This window comes from Strix aluco, chromosome 2, assembly GCF_031877795.1.
Source record: "Strix aluco isolate bStrAlu1 chromosome 2, bStrAlu1.hap1, whole genome shotgun sequence".
Taxonomy (NCBI): Eukaryota; Metazoa; Chordata; class Aves; order Strigiformes; family Strigidae; genus Strix; species Strix aluco.
In genome coordinates this window covers 50,457,771-50,478,587 of record NC_133932.1, presented here as the reverse complement: position 1 = coordinate 50,478,587, position 20,817 = coordinate 50,457,771, and the positions used below count along the sequence as shown (strand labels likewise).

The 20,817-nt window shown below is 37.5% G+C and overlaps 1 protein-coding gene across 6 annotated transcripts in view; it reads left to right on the top strand.

The window, feature by feature from the left end:
• Window positions 1-20,817, top strand: part of CNKSR2 (connector enhancer of kinase suppressor of Ras 2) — a 218,505-nt gene that overhangs the window by 150,617 nt on the left and 47,071 nt on the right. For all 6 annotated transcript variants that reach the window (XM_074814671.1, XM_074814669.1, XM_074814668.1 and 3 more), the window contains 5 exons: window positions 4,814-4,862; window positions 5,709-5,881; window positions 9,726-9,799; window positions 12,130-12,201; window positions 18,066-18,133. In XM_074814671.1, the coding sequence (XP_074670772.1) occupies window positions 4,814-4,862; window positions 5,709-5,881; window positions 9,726-9,799; window positions 12,130-12,201; window positions 18,066-18,133 (436 nt within the window). The remainder of the gene's footprint in view (window positions 1-4,813; window positions 4,863-5,708; window positions 5,882-9,725; window positions 9,800-12,129; window positions 12,202-18,065; window positions 18,134-20,817) is intronic.

Sequence of the window (20,817 nt, the reverse complement as noted above, 5' to 3'; positions counted from 1 at the left end):
AAACTTGTAGCTTGAGAAAAATTGGATTTGACTAGAGCTCTCAAAAAAACTGTAAAGATACCTGCCATTTTCCTTCACAATCAGACTGAGCTCAAATTCAGGTAAAAGAATTGGAGATTATTATTTCCATAACCTGGTTCTTTCTTCCAGCTTTCCAGAAATGAGCAAGTGGAAAATCTGTGAAGAAAAGTGAAGAAACAAATAAGCAGTTGAAAGAGGATTTTAGGAGCTGTCAAATTTAGTACTGATTGCTATGGCCAATCCAGATCTTCAGAGAAGCTTCGGTTATGGTCTTTTTCTGGTAGACCTACAAATTCTATAGCCATGAAAGGGTTCATGTAACTATTAGAATATATCTATTTTTTCGACATGTATGTAATGTTCTGTTGGTCACACACAGAATTTATATCAGATCTTAGAGAAACTCTTGTATAGGAATAGTTTGACCCCAAATCTTTAGAATTCCTCCTCCGACTCTTGAAGTCTGGCAAAATAACCAGTCCTCCCAAATCAATAGTTTTGATAACCAGTCTATTTGTCTTCTACTTTTATTTGAGGTATCAACTGGAATAGAAATTTTCTAACTTTTATCTTAACATGAGTTTTATCAAATATTCATCTGTCCTGATAGCAGTTTCACTCCAATTTAATATTGGTATTGGAAGATCAGTGTATTGTTTCGTATTTGGTATGAAACAAATAAATTAATTGAAACTTAAATTATTTCACATTTTTATTTAAAAATGTTTAAATATGTTTTTCAACATATGTAAATATGTATTTAAATATGTTTTTCAAATTACTATCAAATTAGTATAAATTACTACTAAGTGGTTCATAATAAATACATTTTCAGTCATTCTGAATGTTAATGACTAATGTTCAATCTTGCTTCCCTTCTGAGCAAATATACAGAAGGAGTGGTGCTAACGAAGGATGAATACTTTATCCCAAGAGCTCAAAGCAGGCAGAAACCTGGATAACTCTTGAGGATAAGAGAAAAACCTGATACTCTAATTTCTAGAAAATTTTATGTTGTACATACGAAGATGCTGGTGCATGATGTATGAATACAGTTATAGGTCATTGGTGACCTCTTTTGTTAGCGTGAGCCTCCTCTGCCTGGAAGTTTTACTCTGTAGCTGTATTACAGCGCTAAAATCCTAAAAGCATGGAAAGGCATACCCTAGGGCAGATTGCTATTTGCAGCTGTGCAGTCTTCTGATGGGCTTTCAGAACTCTGTCAATCATTTTGAAGAGTGTTAAAGTAAGTATAACCCACATAGCAGGTTTAGTAATGAACAGGAAAAGAGGAGCTGTTATGGCTCTTCTGTGCACAATGAAATTTCCATTGGCCGATGGGATGCACAGGTAAGCCCTCAGAAAGGTAAAGCTACAAGTAGGCTAGCACCCTTTGTTAAAAAAAAAAAAAAAAGCAGAAACATAGCAAAAATGCCTTTAATAAATGATGTTTTGTTCCTCTTGAATTGCATGTGCTTTGGAGGTTGCTGATGGCAAAGGTAGACATATAGACATTAGACAACCTAAAATGTTGCTCTGATATTCTGCTTAGACATGCATTTGTTAGGGGCCTTAGTTTAGGTATGTTATTAAATACGACAAGCTCAAACATCACGTTCCAGGAGAAAATTATTGCATTCAAAAAACTGAGGCTCAGGGTATTGAAGGGAGTTTTGATATATGTTAAACATCAAGTGACACCTTGCTTTTGGATAATGGAAAGTTTTGCTATTTATCTTTGTGTGACTGTAAAGCATATAAATCAGAATATGATTAAACAGTTTCAAATTTTCTTCAGGAGTGACAATTTCCATTTGTGTTAAGGTATTCATCTATTTAATCTTTTTAGTGGCAGTCTTGTTTTCATTTTATTTGTTATTTTGAGTTGCTAACAACTAATTTTTAATATAGAGTGCTGTTTTCTATTTCATTTCATGCTTGCTTTCAGAATTAGTAGGAGAGATGAATTCTTGGAGACTGGGACAAGATGTATGTGAAAGCAGTTGCTCAAAACTCAAGATGTATCAGAATCAAAATGCAGTGAACATATGCTGAAATCCGGCCATGTGGGCGGGTGATTAAACAGTATCTTGCAGCAAACTTGCTTTAGTACAATTAAATTTCTGGCTTTGGTGTGAAACCATATTTTTAGGGTTTGTGGCATTAAAAAGAAGTATTTATATTATTTCCATATTTGCCACATCACAGAATTAAGCTGTAAAAGGGGAAACATTATGGTGGCCAACATTAGGACAGGTCACTTAAAGAGGTTGTGGAATCTCCCTTTTTGGAGATTGTTGGATCTAGACTGGAGATGACCCTGAAGAACATGAACCAGTATTGGCTTCAAAGCAAGCCTTGCTCTGAGCAGGAAGAAGGGCATGACCTCCTCCATCATTCTGTGATTCTAAACAGCACTGAGAAAATGACATTAAGCATTATCTAATAACTGAGAAGAGGCTGCAGATTACATTCGATGATTTCCTAAAAAAAGCAACCGAAGAAGCATTTTTAGATGTCATCCTCACTTGCATTTTTTTGGATTACATATCATGTGAATTTGAAACTGAATGGCACTGACTAATGCATACTGTTTATATATCTTCTGGGTAAAAAAAAAAAAATAGCTGGTGCTGTTTTTGCAAAGGACGAACCAACTTGAAGCCTGAAGTCTATGTAAAATAATCTAAAGTGTTGGCTAAAATCACTGAAGTCAGTTGAATAGTTCCCAAGAACTTCTCTCGGTTGTAGATTTTGTCCTTAATTATAATTTAATTTAATGAGCTAATTTAGAATAATAACTGAATTTAATAAATCCTTTCTATTTTATAATATGACATACTGTATGAAAAAATGGCTAGACGTCTAAATTACATGCTGTCTTCCTATTAAAAACTGATACCCCTTTATTACCCTTTCTTCCTAAAAACTGACTCAGAAGTTGAGAGGTGCACGCTCACATTTGCAGGTTCAATTGACAGACAAAACATTTAAAGAGAAGGCTTTCATATTGTTCTCATCTGCTTTCAGAATCACTTAAAAGAAAACCAAGCAAAGGTTCTTCTTTTCTGTTTTGGCACTGTGAAAATATTAGTGCAGAAAAGTCAAGCAGCAGAATTAAATTGTGTGGGTTGTGAACTGAGAAGTGCTAAAGTTTTGGGTTTGTGTATATGTGTGTGTTTTTTTCAACCTCTGAATTAGGTAAGATTTTCAAAGCATCTAAGAGAGAGTTATTTACACACTTCTGCCCAGTCACTCTGTTATTCCTGGGCCATAAAGATCTGTCTTAGTCCTACACAGGTTGAAATATTTGACATGATGTAAGTTGGGATGGTGCTGATGTCTTGACTTGCTGAGGGCTAGTGCTGATTGAGTTGCTACTGGTAAGCAGAAGAAAAAGGACAGGAGCCAGGGAATGAAAACAAATGGGCTCCTTTTTTCTTCCCAGTGGAGGCCTATTTTGACCATCTGAGGTGGCAGTACAGTTGAGTAGCTTTCTTCAGATACAGTCTACAAGGGATCAGCACATCTACCGAGTCAGTTAATTTTTTATATTACACTTAATTATTGTTGCATTGCTGGTAATTTATCCCCACAGACATGTTAGTATTTGCTGCTTGAGAATGTCTTAGCTGTGAGGCAAGACATCCCTTGGAAGCTGAGTCTCAGCCTCATGCATGTGAGCTCAAGTGTACGGGAAGTGGGGAGGGGGAAATTAAAAGAAAAAGCAGCTCTTTGAATTGAAAAGGGAGCCTTGTAAGTTGGGGTGAGGGTTTGTCATATCTACTAGGAACAGGATTTGGGCTCACAGGGCTGTCAGTTCTTTTGCTTAGATTTATTTTTATCAAGTGTCACAAAAGCTTTGATTTTTTTACTGATTCATGGTAAGCTGAAGTAAGAGGTTTTAATACTCAGACACTGTACCGTGGCCTTTTCTTAGTTTCAGCACTGATAAATATGTCTATCTTCAACTGAAATTCAGAACAACTAAAATCATGTCTTTAAATGTTGGAGTGATTAGTTACAGAATTATTCTTTTAATTCAATAGAGTGATGGTGATTATGTGAGTCAAAGTTTTGTAACAGAAATGACCATAAAATGTGTTAATATGTATTGCTATTTTTAATACACTAGGGAAGGAATAATTTCCATCCTGTCTCATTGCCAAGGCAATGAGTTGGTTCATGGGAGTGGATCAACTGGAGGGAAATACTTCCAGTCAAACTCTGGTAAAAAATAAAGTGTTTTCTATTTCAGAATATTTATTTGGGAGACTTTTTCCCAGTTGTGATTTAGCAAAATTTTATTGGTGTCCTTAAAAATATTAGGTCAATTTCTGAGCAAATTGTCTGATGTTCTAAAGACCATCATATAAATGCTTTCACACCTGCATTAGGCAGTGTATTAATTTGCATATTTAGATCAGGAAGACCTTAATCAGACGATGTATTAGAAATACATAGCCTTGTAGCTTCACTATCATACTAACCAAAGGAGACGTTCCTTCCTTATTAACAGAATGAGAGAAAAGCGATCGTTTTAGAGAGAAACTTCAGTTGTTTTGGCAAACTAATTTGTGGTCTATTTTAAGACGTTTCACTGTGTGCTTTTGCTTTACAACCTTATGAACAGATGAACTAAAATTACCTTTTTTCTTAGGCCTAGTAGCCTGTTGGCTGGTGTTACCTAGTGATGACTTCAGTGTTTGCAATGTTACACTTCTTTAATGATATGGATGTGGTTGAATATAAACTCTGTATTTTCACTTCTTCCGTTTTGATTTTCTTGTAGACATTTCAGCAGTCTTCTCTACAGCAGAAAAGTAAAAAGAAGAACAAAGGTAAAAATTAAATTTGTTTTCATGTGTTGGTAGGAGGGGAATTGCCAACATTAACATTTATGGTATTGCAATATCTGAGGAACTAGAACTTGTAAGCTCCAATCCAATGTTTAGTTCAGTTGATCATGTTGAGAAGGTGTTAGTCAATTAGTCTTGTAGTTTCCTAATGATCCTCTACCTGCATATATCTGTTGTTGGGGTTTTTTTGAATACTTAGACTAGCCTCTTTGGGGCCAGAGCTGTTTTTTCCAGCTGTGTGCATGTAATGCCTTACTGCAGCCCTTGCTCATTACCTAAGCTGTCAGGTAATTTATATCATAGTAAATTGTCCTCCTTTGATTTAGAAGTACAAAGGCCTTATGAACTGTTTAGTTGCAAAAGGAGCTGTAAAGAGAGGTTTCTGATTACCTGTGATGTACTTACATAGTTGTATTTGGCAGCCAAGTGTGAAAGTACGTGAATTTATATGCTGTGTGCTTTAATCTGATGGGAAATATTAATTTGTTGAAAATTCCAAATAACCATTTATCTTATTTTTAAATATCTTGCCTTTTTTTCCTCTGTCTTCTCTTTCTCTGTTGCCTTTTTTTTTTTTTTTTTGTTCTTATCTGTAAAATATGAGCTCTGTGAGGTGCTGAACATGGTTTGGTTTGGTTTGGTTTTTAATTTATGGTGCCTTGCATAGACTTTGGTCAAAATAGAATGTTTATAATAATTTATTCATAGCAAATTGAGGTTGAAATTTTTATTTAATTTTCTTAAGCAAATATATAGTGCTGTCTGGCTAGCTGTCTTGTTGATTTAGTGGACAAGTCAAACGCTTTCACATCAACTTGTCATTTTCAGCTCCTATTCCTGGTAAAAGCAAAAGACGGATCTCATGTAAAGATCTTGGTCGAGGGGACTGTGAAGGCTGGCTTTGGAAAAAGAAAGATGCCAAGAGTTATTTCTCTCAGAAATGGAAAAAATACTGGTTTGTCCTGAAGGATACATCTCTATATTGGTATATCAATGAAGAGGTAAGCATCTGTGCTCATTGTCTTAACAAATACCCTGTGTAGTGCTGTTGTCATGATTTAGTGGGAAGCCAGTGCTTTGAGTGCTTATATATGTGAATAACTTTATTCACCCAAATAAACATACTGAAATTAATATTAACTGCCTGACTAAATTGCCATTAAGGTCTGGAGATATTTGATCCTTTGAATACACCTTTTACTACAAGGAGAAATAACGCAACTTTCTTGTGTCCTGTTCTCACCAGTTTAGAATAAATCTATACTCAAACTCTTTAAAGGGAAAAAGTAGTTATTTAATGCTGTCATTCAACTTTAGTCATGGGAATGTAAACTTTAATGATGTACTGCCTGATGTTCCTCGTTTATCTGTGCTAGTCAAATCACAAAACCTCTAGCAACTAAGAAAGATGCTTTTTTTTCCTCAGTTGTTTTTTCCTGTTGTTCCTTCTTTGTAGCTTTTGATATGATTTCAGTCCTCATATATGCTGAGCACTTGAGCAGCCCAACTGAATTGTGTACAGCTTTGATTGAGCAACATGTTCTGCTTTAGTACATGTTTATTTATATCAGCTTTAGCAAAAAAGTTTTTGCCAGTGAGTTAGGAAAACTTAATTTTAAACCCTATTCATCTCATTAGTAAACAGAATCATAGAATCATACGTCTGGGTTGGAAGGGACCTTAAAGATCATCTAGTTCCAACCCCCCTGCCATGGGCAGGGACACCTTCCATTAGACCAGGTTGCTCAAAGCTCCATCCAACCTGGCCTTGAACCCTTCCAGGGAGGGGGCAGCCACAGTTTCTCTGAGCAACCTGTTCCAGTGTCTCACCAACCTCACGGTAAAGAATGTCTTCCTTACATCTAATCTAAATCTGCCCTCTTTCAGTTTAAAGTCATTACCCTTACCCCTTGTCCTATCACTACATGTCCTTGTAAAAATCCTTCTCCAGATTTCCTGTAGGTCCCCTTTAGGTACTGGAAGGCCACTATAAAGTCTCCCCAGAGCCTTCTCTTCTCCAGACTAAACAACCCCAACATTCTCAGCCTGTGTTCAGAGAAGAGGTGCTCCAGTCCCCTTACAATCTTTGTGCCCCTCCTCTGGACCTGCTTGAGCAGGTCCATGTCTGTCTTATGTTGGGGGCCCCAGAGCTGGACACAGCACTCCAAGTGGGGTCTCAGGAGAGCGGAGTAGAGGGGGAGAATCACCATCCTTGACCTGCTGGCCACACTTCTCTTGATGCAGCCCAGGATACGGCTGGCTTTGTGGGCTGCAAGTGCACATAGGTGGGTCATGTTGAGCTTTTTGTCAACCAACACTCGCAAGTCCTTCTCTTTAGGGCTACTCTCAATCCATTCATCACCCAGCCTGTATTTGTTCTTGGGCTTGCCCTGACCCCTGTGCAGGACCTTGCACTTGGCCTTGTTGAATTTCATGAGGTTTGTATGGACCTGCCTCTTGAGCCTGCCAAGGTCCCTCTGGATGGCATCCCTTCCCTCCAGCGTGTCGACTGCACCACACAGCTTGGTGTCGTCAGCAAACTTGCTGAGGGTGCACTCAATCCCACTGTCCATGTTGCCAACAAAGACGTTAAACAGCACAGGTCCCAATACTGACCCCTGAGGAACGCCACTCATCACTGCTTTCCACTTGGACATTGAGCCGTTGACTCTTTGAGTGCGACCAGCCAGTGAATTCCTTATCCACTGAGTGGTCCATCCATCAAATCCATGTCTGTCCAATTTAGGGACAAGGTGCAGGACAGTGTTGAATGCCTTACACAAGTCCAGGTAGATGATGTCAGTTGCTCTTCTCTTATCCAACAACTGTGTAACTCAGTTGTAAAAGGGGGTTATCCAGTTTTTGTCAGGCACAATTTGCTCTTTGTGAAGCCATGTTGGCTGTCACCACTTACCTCCTTATTTTCCAGGTGCCCTAGCATAGTTTCCAGGAGGATCTGTTCTATGTCTTGCCAGGCAAGAGGTGAGACTGACTGGCCTGTAGTTCCCAAGGTCTTCCTTTTTTCTCTTTTTAAAAATGGGGGTTATGTTTCCCCTTTTCCAGTCAGTGGGAACTTCACCGGACTGCCACGACTTCTCAAATGTGATGGATAGTGGCTTAGCCACTTCACCTGCCAGTTCCCTCAGAAACGTGGATGCATCTCATCAGGTCCCATGGACTTGTGCACCTTCAGGTTCCATAGATGGTCTCAGATTTGATCTTTTCCTACAGTGGGCAGTTCTTTATTCTCCCAGTCCCTGCCTTTGCCTTCTGTGACTTGGGTGGTGTGGCTGGAGCACTTACCAGTGAAGACTGAGGCAAAAAAATATCCTGAGATAAAATCATTGCCAATATGTGGATGCACTCAGTCCTGGTCTTGGCCTTTTAATCACTGCAAGCATTTGTACATAACCTTTTTAAAATACCATGATCCTCAACTTTTCTGTGAGTAGTCAGAAAGCAAGTTGTTCCACAAACAGAGTTACTGAAGCCTGTTTTTCCACAGATTTATCCCATTTGTGCCTTGATCCCAGCTTCAGATCAGTAACCCTAACTCCCTCCACTCCATCCTCCCTCCTCAAGGTCTACTACAAGGTCTTCATCAGGGTGGTAATTCATATCTACAAGTATGATGCCTGGTCACCAGCCATGGCCAAATAGCATGTGAAACCAGTGAATTGTGCCTTATTTTCCTGTGGAGAGGGGAGTGGTCTGAGCTCCTCTGTTTCTCCCCTGTCCCAAGTTTCCCTGTGACTTGCTGAGACTTGTTAAGACCTCAGCTCCCTCACCAAAGTATCTGCAATCACCAGTAGATTCACACACTGGTGGGGGGAGCCTCAGTGGCAGATGAACAGACAAGAAAACAGTGCTCTTGCCAAAATTTGGTTTCCTTAGGCAACCATTCAAAAAAGAAATACCAAGATTATTCTAAACAGTGTCCTTTTGATTTTAAAATACCTGCTAATGCAGAACCTATTACAATCTTGTACCTTCCACAGAACAACTCTAGTTCCACTTTTATATGCTGATTTGTGTCTTGTCTTTATTTATTTTTAAGAAAGCATATAGTCATATGGACTGCATATGAATAACCATTTAAAAACCATGTATAACCATGGAGAGTCTGAGAAAAAGATGTAATTCTGTGGAATTCCTTAACATACATTTGTGTTTTCTGCAGCTTCACTTTCATGATCCTGTATTAATTTCTCATGCAAAGTTATGAGCAATTAAATAAGAGAGTCAGTGTTACTCATGTATTAATGACTTAAGATAATGCTTTCAACTTGTGAAAAGTCAGTCTCAAGGGAGATGGAATATCTGATAAAATAAACTATGCACAAGTCTTTAGAGGAGAGAGAAGGAAGTTCAGATGTCCTCTCCTGAGTGTTCGAGAGAGATGAAAGTAGCTGAAGATATGTCATGCCTCTTAGCTGTGATATCATATCAAGATAGTAAACAGCACACACTGAAATTGCTTTTTTCCCTATTTCTTACAGTAGGCTGCATTTCTCCTTATTAATTAGTTGATCTTCCCCCAAAATTAACTAATTACAATAACTAATTGTCTGAATACATTTGGACTTTTTATATATTTTCAAATGCTGCTTCAGCTGTGAAACTGTTTGAGAAAACTGGGTATTCAAAACTGTATTTTACACCAAGGGATCTGTCTTACTACTTTGGCAAAAGTCCCAGTGACTTCTGTGGGAGGTTTGTCAGAGCAGAGCATATATTAGTATTGCTTATATAAGGAGCAGGCAAGTGAAAATATCTAAGTTTTCAGTGTAGTGGGTTTATTTTCTGACACCTTAACAACGGTGATATCGAGAACTATCTTTGCAGGATGAAAAAGCGGAAGGATTCATCAGTCTACCTGAATTTAAAATTGACAGAGCCAGTGAATGCCGCAAGAAATAGTAAGTATGCTCAAAAATAATTCAGTGGTACAATAGAAAAAGTGGAACAAAGGACAATGTTTTCCCTTAAAACAGTGACATAATGGACTTCATTACAATGGCTTTACCATGAATCACAGGGCTGGACTAGAGCAAAATAAATTAAGAGCAAGAAGGCTGCTTGGCTGCTTCTGACACTTTATTTTCCTAGTTTTCCTTTCTTCTTTTGTTTCCTTTCTGTTTTGGAAGGTATTTTTGTTTGTTTGTTGGAAGTTGGAGTGTGTGTGTATGACACATTTAAGCTCAATAAAGAGCTTTAAGCATAGTAGAGACCATCCAAATAAAAAAGTCCCCTAGTTCATGGTCAGGCATCAATCTTTAATGTAACTCCAAATGAGTTAGCATCATCTCAAAGTTTGCGGACGCAGTGTATCAGTCCCGAGGCAGAGTGAAAAAAATGACACTGATTTGCTGTATTTTTGAGGTATGACCTAAAGGTCTCAAATAACTTTTCTTCTCACCTAGCTGTGTGCGCTGCTGTCCAGATTTGTGCCATTGCACAAATCTGTTTCTTATTTAGATGAAAATTCAAGCATATGTAGCAGTGTGACAGACGCTTGCTCCTGCAGAGGTATTTTTAGAGTCATTTTTGTTGAAAACTTTTTGCCTTACCTTCTAATGGTTTTTACTATTCTTTTAAGTTTATCAAGACTGTGGAATCACTGAAATGTGTACTGAAAAGCAAATGATACGATTTGTAGTACATACAGTTCTAAAGAACACACTGGCCTTGTATCATCAGTTGATCTACATGTCTCTTCAGGATGAACTTTACTCTTCATGATGGTCTCAAAGGGCAGAAAATGAAAACTGTATTTAAAAAAAAAGATACCTCAGCTTGGGCTTATTGTCCTGTGTCCTTGGGATACATTGCTGAAGTGCTTAATTTTTTTCTGTTTTTGTCGGGGCTAAAGTCAGTTGACATTTCTCAGAATTGCACCCTGCTGAAATTGGTTTTTTGGTTGATTTGGTATCTACTGGGTAGTAGAACATAAAATGTGGCTATTAGAATTCCTTGCTTGGGTGGCAGATAAAGAAAAGAAAATAATCCAGACAACAGATGCTGTAACAATTTTAAGAAGTCAAGTTTTGGGTCTCAGTAACTTGATGATGTCTTTCTAAACTGAGCAGAGTCACTGTACATCTGCTTTCACTTGCATAACATTGTGTCACACTCTAATGCATCAGAGGAATTCTTGTTGTCTCGATTTTACATTACCTTCACTAGCAGTAACTTTCCTGGATATCAATTTCATATCCCTGGTTTCTTAAAACCTATTTTCATATATTTACATATATGTACACACACAGACATATACATTGAAAATTGCAAGCATGATACACATGAAGAACATCATTAGCATTTTTCTGAGACACAATCAATTAGAGAGAGTGCGAATTATTTTATTTTAATATAGATTTTAAAAATTCATTGTGTGTCAGAAAAATGTTGATGATGTTCATGTATCATGTTTTTAGTTTTCTTTATTTTCTTTGGGACTGTTACACATTTTTGCCCTTATTTTAAGAGGGACCTTCAGGCTTTTCTCAAAAATGATTCTTCTGTACTGTGAATTATTAATTACTTTTAGATGCATTTCCTGGATCTTCAAGTACTTCACCATAAATCTTTATCCAACATAGTTAAAAAATTCTTTCTACTAATTTATTTCCTATTATGTATGAAATACAGTCATTCTCTCAGCCCAGTCATGTTGATTACTTTGATGGAAAGAAAAGATGAGATGTAATTACCCATTGCTTAGAATGACCTCAAGAATACCATGTTAATTTATAACAGCTTTTCGGAAGTCAATCAGAGCATCACTTTTTTCTGTTTGAAACACAGTCATTAGAGCTAAAGGTAATGTCAAGGTCACTGGGATGTAAGAATCACTAGGACTGAGAGTTTTTCTGTTGTATCAAAGAAATTGTCCAGTCAATTTTCTGTTCAGAAAAAATTGACACCTCTAGGTATATCAGCAAAATTACCTAATACATAAAATTATATTCTTAACTGGTTAACTTTATCCAAATACACTACACTGCAAGTGATTGTTGAACAATATTTATGCACATATGAATCAAGCATTATTTAGAAAGGGGTGGTTGAAGAGCACTTGTTGAAATCTGGCACAATCCTAAAAGTTGTATGTTTATATGCTTATTGGGGGCATCCAACAACTCAGGAAATCTGAACTCATCTCATTCCTTGGTGACCACACTATCTTATATTTTTTTTAAAAAGAGTTGTGCCATTATATTTTTATAATTATGTTTTTTCTCTACAGTGCATTCAAAGCCTGCCATCCTAAGATCAAAAGTTTTTATTTTGCTGCTGAACATCTAGATGATATGAACAGGTAAGAAAATCTAGGAGAGTTCAAGTAACTGTTCCGTAAATGTGACGCTTCTTGAAGCTAGTGATAACACAGTGATAGTAAATTACATGTTAATCTAAAAAGTTAAGTTTAATAGCTGAAAAAGTAAGTGCAGAGTAGCATTGTTTTCTGAGTGGCTGCATGTGAAGGGAATGAGAAGTTGGAGAAAGATTTAAAGCAGTCACTGATCTTTCTTCTGCCAGTCTTGAAAAAGGAGGTAGAGATTACTGAGAAAGAATTTTGCAGATTCTCTCTACTGCCATGAATTTAACATACGTGTTGAAGTGAAATTTTGGTTGTGTTGAATTTCGTGGGGAAAATTTCAGCAACTCAAAAGAACAAGTACTTAAGTCTTAGTTCTTTGGGTACTGAGTTTTACTGTATCTGTTTTAGGCCACATGTGTGAGTGTTTCAGAAAAATGGTTGAGACTTCAGCACAAAATAAACACAGTTCCTCTTAATTCATTTGAATGGTAAATTAAAAACATGGATCTTATGTCTATTCAAATATCTGCTGTTTTATTTCATTTATTTTCACAGCATAAACTGAAATTAATTCAGTTCAAAATAACATGCCATTTTCATCATATGACAGAGGACACACACACAAAAATCTATTATTGCAACCTGAGAATTGTTCTATCTTAGATAATGTCTGTGGACATCCTCGCTGAGCAAAATTGCTTTTAAAACAAAAAAAAAAAAAGATGAAACTCATCCATAGAACTGTTAGTAAGTGCTATAATCATGGTTTAATCTCTTCCGTGTGTACTAGATTCAGCTACCTGGCAGAGCCACCTTCAGGGTACTGCCAGTTCTTTACTGATAATATTTGCCTGGAGAAGTATGCCGGTACTTTACTATGCTTGCTTTCATTTAGAAACAGCTGTCTGTTAACATTTTTTCAAAAGTTCATGCATGACTAAGGCTCACTTCAAAAGTCTTACTTAAAACCTTTTTATTTGTTTCTAAAATTTTAGGCTTGCCTTTCATTGATAAATCTGTCAAACCAGTCACTCAAAATGCAATTTACAAACAGAATAATGGCATGGTCTATTTGGCATATCCTGAACTACAGCAATAGATAAATCATTTCTGTCAACAGGTCCTCAGTCAGTATGACAAGGCACCTTGTTTCTAAGGATAACATTTTTTATAACTGTTAGTAATCAGAAAGCAGCAGCAAATATGCATCAATTCTTTAAAAATATATTGCACAGTCTAAAAACCAAGAACTGAAAGATTTTTAACTTCCCAGCACAAGTAGTCTTTTTATGATATTTGTAAATAAGTGCTTATTAATTCATTTAGAATGAGCTTGACCAATTTTTGATCTGAGTTATACACATGTAAATTTAAAGGAACTCTGTCAAGCTCTGTGGAATTACTTGAAATTCGTACATCTGAGTTGCCATCAGAGTCTCCCCAAATAGTTTTATTTTTTCTCTTTGTTTAATGTATTAGAACAAGTAGTTCACTTTCACAGACATTGAATTAACTCTATATATCGCAAAAAAAAAAAGTGGGCTACTGAAAAATAATCTTTCAAATGCAGAGATAATAAAATACTTACTGTCTAAAATAATTTTGTAGCCTAGTGAAGTCAAACACAGAATCAAATTATTAAGTTAAATTAAGACTGGTTTGATCAATTCCTGGGGTTTTTTTGTTAGGTTTCTGACACACATTTTAATTATGTTTCATGCAGTCATTTCAGTTCTGTCTATACTTGAAGCAGAAGAAACGAAAGTAGAAAACTGCTAAGGCACAGTATAACTAAAAGTTCAAAATGGTTCAATTTCTTCATCCCTTGTATAAAATGATTCAGTTGTTTTTTTTAAAAAAAAAAGTGTATGCAGGATATGAAGTCTTTGTGTGTATTTACTCACATAAAATGGGTGTTTTAATCTTGGGTAACTGCCACTATTCAAATCTTCTTACGACTTTCATGGCTGTGCCACACCAATATGCTGGTAAGGAGTCTGAAGAACTGAATTTCATTGTTGTGGGATCTGAAGTGCCTTTCATCTGCATGGCTGCACCATCAAGTGTTCTTTATACCCATATAACAGCTTAGTCTGGGTGAGAAGGACAAAATATCCTTTATTGATGCAAAGTACTGTTTTGCTAGTGTAAGTGTATAGTCATAGAAACATCTTGCTTGGAAATTCATTGTTATACCCATTCCAAGAATATTGAGATGTAGAAGGCAGTCAATATATTTCTACTTGGTGATACTATACATAACTTTATTTTGATTTTCGATGGTAACTGTGCCTGCTGCTTTATGGACTGTTTGTTCTTTACTCAAAAATTGTGATCGTCAGCTCAGACACAAATGCTTCATCTTCAGGATTGGCCAGCTTAAATACTTAAAATACTCTTATTCTTCCTTTTTATTCCAAACTGTCCATTTTTAAAGTGATGACATATACGGCTGCCAAAATTATACCTTCTAGGCAGGGAAATACAGTCAATAACTTCATGTGAAATATTTGTTTGAGAACTTCTTTGACCTGCTGTAACTGAGCTGTCTTCTTTCTCTTTTATTGACATAAGAGTTTTCTTCCTTAGTGCAGTTCTATGATCAAGAGGAAAGACAACAAGTCAGCTTGTAGTATTAGTGCATGAGAATATCTCTGGAAGGTTTCAGTGAACAAGGCCTCTAAAAATTCTCCTGTATCATCCACAGGCCTCTTCATTCCAGTTAAATTGCAGTTGGGTACTTATAGACACTGTAAGGTATCCATATTCCCATAGAGCAAGTTCATCCTATATCCTCGAGCTTTATGATTAAGGGCAATTTAACACCCTGCTTTGACTAAAAGCATTGCATCTACCTGGGGCATGAGATAAGATAGAAAAATGTTTCCTACTCTTCTATAAGAGTGTCAGTACTGTGCATTCTTCTTTACAGAAGTTATAGGTCTACAGAAAGATAGGGTTTTTTGAATCCTGATCTATGTGTTATAAAATTGTTTTAACTAAATACTGACAAGAAATGTATGTGCTATTCTTGGGGGGAAAAAAAAAAAAAAGAAAACGTAGATGATTGCTGCAACTACTAGTGCTACTGTATTTCTTGTAATACCTAATGAATAGATTTTATAATTCTCACAAGAAAATTAAAGCTGCATTTGCAGTAAGGAAGGAATATTTTCTTGGCGTCTTGTCCTCTAAAAGTTACAGTGGCTGCCAGGACACAGCACACCACAGGGAAGAAAGATTTAAATCTTCCCATGTCCTAGGGCTTTTAATATTCATAGTAAGGAATATTGTATAACTGTACACTTGGAACTTTTATCCCCAGTGCATTGTAAAGTGGGCATGTTTTACTCCTCTTCCATTTTGTTGGAGATCTTAACATTTCCCTGTGATACAAGCCCAGTCCATTGGATTTCTTACACTATTCTAACTTCAATGAACCATAACTCTAGCCATGCTTTATTAAAATAATACTAATTCTCTAACCATTCCCATTCTAACTATATCTGAAGAAGCTTTAGCAGCCACATATCAGAAGATATGCCGAAGTTGTCAATACCATTCTTATAGTTTCTGAACTAGCAAACTGCTCAAAAGCCGTGGGTTGTTAATGGTTTACAACCACATCAGTACCTTCTCATTCACCCTACAGGCATTGCAGGTGATATTCCAAACCATGACACAGATCATGATCTGCAGAAAATCATTAAATGTGAAGTCAGTCTACTGTCTCTTTCTGACTGGTACACATTTCCTGGGTTCCCATTAGATTATACTTTTCAGGAAATAACATTTTTCTGGAAAGAATCATCTCCCATAGCTGTAAGCAGTATAAATTGACTGTCAATTAAGTGTTTGTTAATTTAATTGGTTACCTCAGTCTCATGCACACTTAACACAAAATGCTATCTCATGTTTAGGACAGAATGAAGTTTTCAAACAGGAGAACCTTTATAGGGGTATCATCTAATACTTTGTGGTCAGCAGCCCTATCCAAAGGGGTTTAGTTCCTTGCTGGCTGCTCTAGGGGGTGGTAAGCCATGAGCTAAATTGGGAACGTGAAATCCAAAATAGGCAAGAGACAAGCAAAGGGACACCTCCACTGTCTGCCATGCCATTTGACAGAGCAGGCACTTGTCTTTTTGTGCTCCTTTTACCCTCTGGATACAGACAAGTCTGTGGCCTTTGCTGGTCTCTTGGCAGCACAGGACTGGAGTGCTTTGGGTGAGGTTCCTGCCTCAGTGATTCTGATTTGGGCAGGCAGAGCTGTCGAGACAACTGAGCTTTATTCCCCAAAGAAAGCCTTCACATATCAGAAATACAGGCCTAAAAGATAGTTTTGCAGTGGGTCACCTTTCTGCTGTGAAGATGTAAAATCATTGTCTGAGACATGATTTGTTGGATTTCTATTCCTATGGGCCAGTTATTTTTATAAGTTTATGGCACTTTCTAACAATTACAACTGAAATTTTAAGTCTCTTCTTCAGCTTCCTTATTCTTCTGGCAGAAATTTTGATTGTATGCTAACATGAAGTATTCTGTAATCACTTCAGGAGTAAATCTCTAGCTTTCTTCCCAATGTACAGTGATTTATGGACCATTAACATGATTCACAGATCATACATGCGATCACCATTTGTGGAAGAACAGTGATGGGAGTTAATTTTGAGGAGAGCAACTGTATTGCCTGCTTACCCTGGACTGAAATGTCTTGAAGACTGGCATGCAGGAGTAATTACAAAGGTGTATTCCTTGCTGAGACAATACTACATCCAGTTTCCATGCATACAGTATGCAAATGAAACCCACCAGGCACAGTCTTCTCAAACAGAGGTTTCACATTCCTGAAGAAAATGCAAACTTGACTTCAGTTGTCCTTCTGTATACCCTAGCAGTAAAATTGCAAGCCAGTAGGTTGGCAAACCAGGCCTGTCTATGGGATGTCAATCCTGACTATGGGATGACTAGAGCAAGTAATTCCAGGTTTACCATGGAATGGACAGCCACAGGAGATTGTCATGGTGGTTTAAAGCATCATTGACGGAGGACTTGATTTAGTGTAAGCATTTGGATAATGAATATATTGAGAGGCCCATGGGGGAAGAGGGCAGGTTGAAGCACTGCTACAGGCAGTTGAGTACGCTTGGCAATGACAGCCCTGCTAGAAGAGAATAGCAAGTTTGGGTGGTTTTTTTTTAGTTTGTGCATCTTATGGAAGCATTTTTTCAAGTCTAAGTTGAGGTTAAAGCTTTAGATGTGAATTGCATTGAGGCAACTGTCTTTTCTCCCCCTGCTTCTCTGACATGAACACAAAAGTGAATTCTGATATGCCTCCTTCTCTTTGTACTTGGCACTGTAGGTAAGCTCTAAAACACATAATGGCATAGTTAAACCTCACTGTCTGTTTGGGAGTGAACCTTTCTTTTTATTGCTGGTTTCTGCTCTGTTCCTCTACTAAATTGCCAATTCGACCTTAAAATATTGCTTAAATCTCTGAAAAGTGGTGTTTATTCTTAAGAAATCAGTACAGCAGGAGTATTGGTGTGATGGCATATCTGTGAGCAGCAGACTTTATAGCTCTTTGATTACCTCCAAATACTTTATTTTACAAATGTTTGACATCATACATGGTTTTCCATTTGAAATAAAACCTTGGCTGTGAAAACAATTTGTTCAACAGCAAAATCATAGATCTTTGGAGACTCCCTGAGTAAAAGTATCAAAGAAAACAGCTGTCTAATATGAAAAATAACATTGTCCTTAATCTCCTTCAGATGCTCATAACTTTGTTTTTTATAGAAATGCACCCAAAAATTAAGAGGCTAGATCAGTATCACTGCTTTTTTTTAATATTATTTCAGATGGCTAAACAGAATTAACATGCTTGCTGCTGGCTATGCAGAAAGAGAGAGGATCAAACAAGAGCAAGGTAATGTGTTGTTATTTTAGTTTCTTCTGTCCGTTCTTATCACAAGTTCATCTGTTTTTTTTTTCCCTGCTGTGTATCAGGCCTCATTCTTGTCATCTGAAAACAATTTATATATGGGTGTTACTGTTGTTGCTTTAGAGAATTCCTCTTCTCTTGGGGGTTTTGATTAGCTCCTTCAGATTCCGGTCCACAGACACCGGATTATTTCTGAGAAGGCCGCAGAAGGTAGCTAAAAGCAGCAAATGTACTGCCACTAAGCTCCGGTACATGGTATGAAGGAGTCTGTGTCCCCTGTCAGAAGAAATCTAAGAATTGGCAAACTAAAAAAATTTTCTAAACATTGCATTTGGTGTTTGAATTCACAAGGGGCAGGAATGCATGAAATTGGTCTCAGGAACAAAACCATTCTTCTAAAGCCTGTTGGATTTCCCCTAAAGACTTTATTTGTAAGGCCATTTAATTTTTGTGATTTCTGCTGGTTTTGCTATATTGAGGTGTGTGCTAAAGCCCTGTTGGCATTTCATTTGGAGTTGCAAGTTTACAGTATTTTATATCTGTTTATTTTTAATGTTTATTTTTAATGTCTAATATTTCATGGATTTGAAAAAGAGGCATATATAAAATAATGAGTTGCTTTCTTTAGTTTGCTGCAGTAGAAATCTTGTTTGCAGACAGGAAAAAGAAAGGGTCAGTCCTCAATTGTGTTGGGGAGGTTGTTTCCTAGAATTGCCAGTGACATGGATCCACAGATGTGTTCCTATGCAACCAGCTGTTTTGGCAAACAGCTGGCTATTGAATCCATGCTCTTCTTTACACATGTACCTGGCAGCAGGCACCAAAAACTCTGGTGGTCATGATGATCCAGAGCTTATCCAGATACCTGTCTGCCTGCTGCCCACTGAGTCAAAACCTGACTTTTTAATTCTGTGGTTCTGCAGTTTTCATCAGTATGGTTCTGTCTTTTGGCCCAAAAAGCTTATAGCTTGGGACTTCAGCAGCAACATATTTAATTTAGTCTATACTTTACAAAGACTGTATTTCTAACCATTTTTCAGGGAGAGATTGTGTTCAGAAGGCTATCACTAGGCTTCAGAATTTGCCACATGGTGTCCTCCTTGCCCTCCAAAGTCATGGTTCTGTACCAACCTTTGTGACAACAGCCTTAGCCCTGACCTTCTGGTCTGATACCCTGAGGAGGAAGATGTGCATGGTCTGTCTCTCTGCAATATGTTGCTGCGGTGCTGTTTTCCTAGGAGACACTGTGCAAAAAACCTCCTTTCCCCAGTGAGAAGCAAGGGTGATTTCATCAGCCAGGTAGAAACATCAAGAGAGTAGGATATTCTGTAGTGGTAGAAGATTAAAAGACAATATCAGAAAGTTATGTCTGCTTTGATTCATACCCTGATTGTCTCATCACAGAGCATCCCTAGCCTGGGATTGAAGAGCAGTGGCTTACAGCATACTGCTGTAATTTAGTGGTAGTAGCGTGCGTGGGAAGGTTTTTGGGTGATCTGTCATTCTTGCACATAACTAGGTTGTACCTGCTGTTGCCTCATATCTAATCATGTCTTCCAGTAAGTGCAGCTGCTTATCCTGAGAGTGTTGCCTACACCCTGTTTTAGTCTGGTATGGTCCATGGCACGTCATGTCATTCGTAACACCAGGTGCTCCGCATTCACACAGCCCAGGATAGCAGCACCATGCTCACGGTTCCTCCAGTCATGTTCTCAGTGCCTCACCAGATTTCAAAATCAGTTTGGAAATCTGTACTCCCCAGGCAGCACTACAGTAACCAGTTTGGAGGGACCGGTATATCATCTGTCACTGCTTAAAGAGGCTGTGAACAAACTCTGAATCTTGGAGTCCTCTAGGAAATCCTCTGTTTTAGTATTCAAAGCCAAATTCAAACTTGTATTGACAGCAGGTTGGCACTGGAATTACAATAACATGTGGGACAGTAAGGAAGAAGGTGTATGAACAATTATGCTAACACTGTCCAAGTGCACAATTCTAGACTTGATACACCTTTCAAAATACAGGTGGATGTGGAGAAATATTTTTGTTACCAAGTAATCACTGAGTAATAAAATAGCAGATGATCCAGGTCCTAGACATGAGATCATGTGCATTCAGGCCTCATGATATCTATTATTAAAATGTCTCCCTATTGAAGATAATCAGTGAGACCCCACTTACTATGGAAGTTATATGCCAGGCATTATATGCCAGGCACAGATGGAGCTCTTTACTACCACTGTGTAACACCATTCACTTAAATTGATTTATCATATACAGGTAGGTAAAACTATATCCTCTTTGTGTTGCTTTGTTGTGTTCAATGTGGGAATCAGTATCACATTCCCTCCTCGATGCTGTACAGTGTTTTTATGCCTCTGGTGATTATCCTTGGCTCCCAGCACAAGGGCTATTAAACAGCTCAGTAGTGTCCCTAATTAGCAGAGACATCAAGTTAGCAAAGTAGAACCTCTCTATCACTTCAAGCATTTTTGCAATTATAAAAATTGTGAAGCTGGAATTTTCTATATTCAGTAACTGTACCAATTGTTATCTACATATTTGATTTTACAAAAGGTCTTTTACTTCTGTTCAGTTCAGCCCTTTGCAGCAAAACTTTATAATACCTGTGAAACAATTCAACAGTAGTTGTCAAACCTGTTTCAATT